At 36.7% G+C, this 7,356-nt stretch overlaps 1 protein-coding gene across 1 annotated transcript; it reads left to right on the top strand.

The window, feature by feature from the left end:
* Positions 1–2,824: 2,824 nt before the first annotated feature.
* Positions 2,825–4,841, top strand: LOC137717582 (uncharacterized). The gene is made up of 2 exons (XM_068456994.2): positions 2,825–4,028; positions 4,440–4,841. The coding sequence occupies exons 1-2, from the start codon at positions 3,048–3,050 to the stop codon at positions 4,515–4,517; spliced, it is 1,059 nt and encodes a 352-aa protein (XP_068313095.2). The 5' UTR covers positions 2,825–3,047; the 3' UTR covers positions 4,518–4,841.
* The last annotated feature ends 2,515 nt before the right edge of the window (positions 4,842–7,356 follow it).

Below are 7,356 nucleotides of genomic sequence, written 5' to 3'. Positions count from 1 at the left end.
GGTATTTTAAAATTTTTATTCTACATTCCTCATAAGTGTATTTTTCTTTCCTAATATAGAAAGTTTGGAGTGCAGAATGAGATTTTTGGAGTGCTTATAAAAATTCCCAACAAATATTGTATTATTAATTTGATGCATATTTTATAGGGAATCTTAATTAAACACTTCTGGTACTGTTAACTTTTAACGAAAATGATATTTTTACCTTGAAAAGTCACTTCTGGTACTATTCACTTCCACTTTTATATTATCATTTTCGTTAGTTTTCCTTCTTCTTCTTTTTTATAATAAAAATTTTAGCCAAAATGGTCTCTAACATTAACATAACTATTTACTTTGGTCTATGAGAGTGAGATTTAAAATCGATAAAAATGGTTCATGAGTTAGTCCACAAACAATCATGTTGGTCATTAGGTAAAAAAACTCTGTCAAATATAGACCAAAGTGACTAAAAGACCCCCAATTTAATAATCAATGGATTAAATGATTTGATAAAAATTAAGAGTATATTTGTCATTTAATCCTCATTTAATAGAAATTTTTCACATAATGAGCAAAATAATTTACGATGGACAAACTCATAGATCAAACCTATTGATTTTAAAATTCAGGAATCAAAATACAAAATTATAACAATCTCAGTGATTATTTTGGCTGAATAAGCCTTTATTATATTCTAGAGCATGAAATGAACTAAACCATGAGGAATTGGATGTGGAGCAAAAGATTAGCCAAGTATCTCCTTAATTAGGTTTTTGTCAAGTCATTATAAAATAAAATAAAAGATACATGCGTTGTATTATTATTGATTCACGTGACGAGTTGATTTACAAATTTTGCAAAATGCTAAATTGTTATCTTGGTCTTTGATATTTATTTTTCGCCAATAAATAAAATATAAATAAATTTGCCCCCACCGGCTAAGGGCAGGCCTAACCCCATCACCTGTACAGACGCAAATACTGGACCAAACCATGTGCAGCCCATCAAATTATTCTGTTCACGTGCTACGTGGCACACAACCAGCATGCAAACGTATGAAAACGCAAAACATACCTTATTGTACGGGGGGAATGAAAAATTCCAGTTTCTCTTTTGCTATTTTTTGCTGGGCTGAAAATATTCCATACCATTATAAGGTTTGGAGTCCCAATCAGGGAAAAATGAAAGAGAGGCTTTGAGTTAATTTTTTTAGACTTTTCAGTTAAAATAGTCATTTAAATTGACATAATTCTTAACTTTCATCTGTAAAATTCAAAATCGATATAATTGGTCTCTGAGTTTATTCACTGTCAATCACCTTAGTTTTTTCATGAAAAATCACTGCTAAATAAGAAGAAGAAAAAAATTGATTAAAGTACCCTCACTTTTTGTCAAATTATTTTGGCCCATGATTTATTAAGTTGAGAATATTTTTGTCATTTTATTTTTATTTAATAGGGATCTTTTCATGGAATGACCAAATTGATTGATGGTGAACAAACTCCATGACCACTTCTATCAATTTCAAATCTCAATGTCCAAAGTAATGAGTTATGTTAATCTCAAAGACCATTTTGTCTAAAAAAAAAATCTTTTTTTATTTATTACAAGCGATACACTATACTAATCTCTACTAACAAGAGTGGGAGATTGAAATTGGTATATATTGGGTTGATGCTCTAATTATCAGGACAATGAATTGCTTGTTTAGGTTCAACTTGGGATATATTGAGAGTTTGAACCAGAAATGCAATAGGTTGGAGTCAATTTTAAAATGTATCAATAGGTAATTATTTACTATTAACGATTTACGTATTAGAGCATTAATCAAGTCAAAGATACGCATACCAAAGACATTTTAGGATGTCACAAACTTTCGTACCATTATCTAAAAACAATAAACCTAATAAATATCGGTAAGAAAAATGCGAGGGAGATTATTTTTTACTCTATATTTTGTGAACCATGTGATTTACAGTTGATTGTGAGATTATTTCTCATCATCAACTGTTACATCATGTGAATTATAAAATATAGTCTAAAACCTAATTTTCCTAGATTTTTTTTAAAATATTTATTAGGTTAATTGCTTATAGCTAATGATATGAAAGTGCATGACATATTAAATTGTCTCTCTTGCATCACCCTCTATTTACAATTATGTTCGACGGAATAACGGAACACATTAGTACCATATGGAAAAATTAAGAATAATATTAGCTAAAATAATTTTTCAGATCACATTTATAAATTGATGATGCAACTTTTTTTTTTTTTTTGAACGAATGATATTATCTACATTAAAGAAGAGGAAGTAGATTTAGCCTCACAATGGGCTAACAATAATGTGGTTCAAATTCGCATTCGATAAGAATCGAACCTAAAATATCTTTAGTTACAAGTAAAAAGAAATATCATTAGACTATGGTGATGTAACTACGTTATATGATTTACAAAATGTAATCTTAAATAATGTTATGGTGTGACATACTATGCCATTTCCTATTTTATTTCATTAGAAAGAGATTCTCTCTGAATCTCTTCCACCTAAACCCTCAAATCAAGTGATCAAAATCTTTGAAATTTGATATAACGGTTAAAATTATTATAACTTTTAAAAGAATCTCAATATTTTTAACCATTAAATTAAATTTTAAAGATCTATATCACTTAATCCACGTACTTAGGAGGATCTCTTCCTATTTCATTTGTTAAGACCAAGCTTGGAAAACTTTCATCGAAGAGCGAACCTTCCATGCACGCGTTAAAAGCGACCCTTCGAACGTGTTCACCTCGCCCCCAACTCCGACTGCTAGTTCTCAATAAAGGCGCACGTGTCAGCGAGACCCCAAAGGCCTTCCTCGGTTCCTCCACGTCTTACCCTTCACATCCTTGTTTTATATCTTCGCCTCCATCTCCTCCTTACTTCTCAAAAACCAGAGCCCCCAACCCACGAAATCCGAATCAAACCCGAAACTTCGCCAAATAACAAATTTCGCCGATTCAGACAAGTTTTTCGGTGACGATTTGATGTGTTGAGGCCTGAGAATTTCGGAATTTCAGATATGGCGATGGAAAATCCCCCGAATTTCAAATACATGGGGAGGAACTTCAGTGATATGAGTAACGGCGACAACTCTTCTGCTTTTAGCGAGTGTAACAGCGACCGATCCGAAGAGTTTCCGACGACGTCGTCTCAGAGCCGGCGGCTTCTGATTGCCTGCGCTTCCGACAACTCCGACGATCTGATTCAACAGCTCGTGGCCGTCCTCGAAGACGGTTCGATTGAGGAGCAGAAGCAGGCGGCGATGGAGATCAGGCTCCTCGCCAAGAACAAGTCCGAAAATCGGCTCAAAATCGCCCGAAACGGCGCGATTAAGCCGTTGATTTCGCTCCTATCGTCGACCGATCTCCAGCTCCAGGAGTACGGTGTCACCGCGATACTCAACCTTTCGCTGTGCGACGAGAACAAGGACCTCATCGCTTCGTCGGGAGCGATCAAGCCGCTTGTCCGGTCGCTCAAGACGGGGACCGCTACGGCGAAAGAGAACGCCGCCTGCGCTCTGCTCCGCCTCTCGCAAATCGAAGAGAACAAAGTCGCAATTGGACGGTCGGGTGCGATTCCGCTGCTGGTGAACCTTCTGGAGTGCGGTGGTTTTCGTGGGAAGAAGGACGCGTCGACGGCTCTGTACTCGCTCTGCTCAGTCAAAGAGAACAAGATTAGAGCCGTCAAGTCGGGAATCATGAAGCCGCTGGTGGAATTGATGGCGGACTTCGGTTCGAACATGGTGGACAAGTCGGCGTACGTGCTGAGCGTCCTCGTAACGGTATCGGAGGCCCGCGCTGCGTTGGTGGAGGAAGGCGGGATTCCGGTGCTGGTGGAGATCATAGAGGTGGGGTCGCAGCGGCAGAAGGAGATATCGGTTGCGATTTTGTTGCAGATTTGCGAGCACAGTGAAGTCCACCGTAATATGGTGGTCCGCGAAGGAGCGATTCCTCCCCTCGTCGCTTTGTCTCAGTCCGGCACCAATCGCGCCAAGCAAAAGGTGAGCATTTTCCGGCACCAAAAAAACAATCAACATTTTCCTTCTTTTTTTTTTTCTCGGGTCCAATCGGTCCGTGGGCAACAACCCCCGAGTCCCTCGCTGACGTGGCATGGGCTTTTTGAAAATATTCCCCAATTTAATGGGTTTTTCTGTCTTGCGGCGTGGGCCACGTGGCATATTCTTTTTACGATTTATACTTCTTCGCTCAAAAATAAAATGCAAAATCCAACTTCCCCTTCCCCCACAATGATGTTGATAATTTATGCCATTAGACCATGGGTAGGATCGTCATTTCGTGGTTGATTATTTCTCAGCCACTAAATTATTTTGTCGTTTTTATTATGTTTTAAATAATTGGGTGATGGTTGAGTGGTTTTTTTATTGTCGTTTTGTGTGTCTTTATGGGGACAGGCGGAGACATTGACAGAGCTTCTCCGGCAACCGAGATCCGGCAACTTCGCTGCACGAGCGTCCGACGTGTCATTATAATTCGCCTCCATGTCAACACCGTGGGCCCACCACCTCGCGGATCTCCCCGGTGTAACAATTGCCGGTTGCCATGTAAGATGTAATCAAAGAGTAAAAAAGAGAGAAGAAAAAACAATACCAGAAAAAAAAAAAAAAAAAAAGGAAGAAAAAAATCGAAAACTTGTAAATATCCGTGTTACGAGAGGATTTGTAAGGCTTGTGATAAAAGTATTGAATTGAGCTGAGTTTGGTTTGCCTTTTTGGAGCTTATCTTTCTTTGTATCAAAAAAATTGAAAGAAATGTGTCTCTTGGCCTACCACTAGTTACCAGAGTGATTCTCAACAGTGCATTTAGTGTGTTATTTTATCGGTTAATATGGCAAATGTGGGAGTTGAGGAGAGAGAAAACAATATAGGAATGAAAAGTATGTTCTACTTCCCACTAAACAAAGCAAAACGAACGCTCTTTGGCAGTTGTCTTTTTCCTTCCATTGTCAGTGAAACGTTTTAGGTTCGATTATCATGAATGATAATTTGTTCAGTTGTCAATGATACGTTTTAAGTTCGATTATCATGAATGGTAATTTGTTATTAAATTATTATGGAGGACTCGTAATTGATAACAGAAAGAAATCTTAAAGAAAGAGATATAGATCAAGAACTTTAGAGAGAGAGAAAGTGAGAATGATATTCTTTTCTTTCTATTCGACTCTAAAGTGACTAACCTAAACTATCGGATCAATGGCATCTATCACATTCCTATAGAAACTAACTTATAATTTGTTATACAATTATCATCCCCCAAAAGCTCATACAGGGCTTTACCAAGCATGAGATTGGAGCAATGACAGTCAAATTGAGGTGAACACAAGTCTTTGGTTAGAATATCGGCATATTGCTCATACGAAGAAGCTAAAGTTGTAGAAATCCTAGTTGCACCTTTCTCTAACAAAATGACAATCTACTTCAATGTGTTTAGCTTTTGAGTACAACACATGATTGGTAGTTAAACCGTAGCAGATATATTATCACAGTGTAAAACTAGTGACAGAAGAATGAAAATCGTAAATCCACAAGTAGTTGAGTAATCCAAACCAATTATGCAATTGCAGTAGCCATAACTCGATATTCCGCTTCAGGAAATTATCTAGAAACAGTATGTTGTTTTTTTGATGCCCAAGAAGTCAGACTAGACCCCAGCATAACAACAAAACCTATAGTAGAACGCCAAACGTTGTGACTTAACTCAAACATTGTACAGAGTAGTTTCATATTTCCTTTTATTGTATTAAAAAGAAAAAAAGGAATAAAAAAGCGATGATTAATCGAGTGGAGAGGATAAAAGCAGTATGAACTCTCGAAGGGTCGCTGGTGGGAGTGGGATATTGCTTTAAGAAATCAACTAATCAAGTGTTTTTTAGTGTTTGATTTTTTATAAACCACGAGCTTCGCGTGCATGAGAACGACGATGAGGAAATGAAAGTTATGTCCCAACTGTCGTTAGGAAACCACACTGACACTGCCGAAATGTTTGGGTTTTGTCCACCTTGGTCCTCGAGACTTTATTTTCTTCCAAGGTTTTTATTTTGGTTGAATATTTTCTTCCAAGTTAGGCCTTCAACTTTTACATGTTTGTACAAGTAGTTACTTATGTTGAAATGTTGAAAGATGCGGATATGTGGCGGGGATTCTGACCACTCGAACAAAGTTGCTCATTAACATTTGCAACGGACTTGTTGCCACCACTTCTAGCGATTGGATGTCATTCATGTTTTGCAAACTCAATTTAAAGACATTATTTGCATTCGCCACATTCCACTTATATTTTTGTTACGCTAATGTCACTTTGGAACAATCTTCTTTACAAATGATTTGGGTTTCGATTGTTTTTTTATTTTTGCAAAAAGAAAAATCAAGTCTCGGGTAAGATCCAATCTCAAAGCGAAAGGGCTTGCAAAGGGTGCAACACATTTTTGTTAAGAATAATGCTTAGTTACTTAAGGATGAGTAAGAACTCGTACTCAAAACTCTTCGTGTTCAAATTACAAAGTTTTGTGTTTATGGTCAGAACCGTTCATATTATGAATCAATCTATAAAGATTATCCATGCAAAAAACAAATTAAAACTAAAGGCCGTTTAGTCAATATATTGTAGCAAATACATAGACGATTCATAATGTTTTTACTAATTCCATTCATCTGTTTATATACAGTTCGATGACTAAACGATCTTATTTTAGTTGATTTTTTGCAGATACAATATTTATAGAATAATTTATAATATGAATAGTCTGATCATAAAAACAAAGTTCTATATATGATTTGTCAACCAACAGTTTGGAATAGGAATTCTACTCATTATTTGAGTAACCAAGTATTATTTTTTTCTTAAACGTGATGTCTTCAACGTGCTTGACACGTGACCGCTTTTGTCATATATTTAAGAACCAAAATGGGAATCAAAGAGTTGAGGGGCAAGTTTGCAAGAAACCTCTTCATTTATCCTAAAGTTGAGGGATGCAAAGTGTAATTTGACCTACAATTAGCCTTCAATTTCGGAGCTTATTAAAATGCAATCCAAGTGCTCGCCACGTGTGCGAGTTTCTGTTAATATAGCGGTTGGTCGTTTGGTCCCATCACATGGGTCTCAGTTATGGGTCCCATTCACGACGGTTAAGTGCTAACAGCTTTGAGAAAATTAGGGTTAACTTTTGAATTATTGACACGTTGCTTGGAATATGGATATTAATTAAAGGTTTCGTGATTTTCCATTTCTTAATTTCTACTTTAGGTGCTTGACAAATAGATTGAAATTTGAGAGATAATTGAGCCGGGCTTCTAGGGTTAGGGTTTGTGAGAT

This window comes from Pyrus communis, chromosome 8, assembly GCF_041283825.1.
Source record: "Pyrus communis isolate YQ-2024b chromosome 8, ASM4128382v1, whole genome shotgun sequence".
Classification (NCBI taxonomy): Eukaryota; Viridiplantae; Streptophyta; class Magnoliopsida; order Rosales; family Rosaceae; genus Pyrus; species Pyrus communis.
This window is presented reverse-complemented; position numbering and strand designations above follow the sequence as displayed.

Excerpts from the sequence above, each read along its gene's own strand:
- LOC137717582 (XM_068456994.2), top strand. The coding sequence starts at position 3,048 with ATGGCGATGGAAAATCCCCCGAATTTCAAATACATGGGGAGGAACTTC. Across the intron at positions 4,029-4,439 it reads CCAATCGCGCCAAGCAAAAG|GCGGAGACATTGACAGAGCT; the intron begins GTGAGCATTTTC and ends TTATGGGGACAG.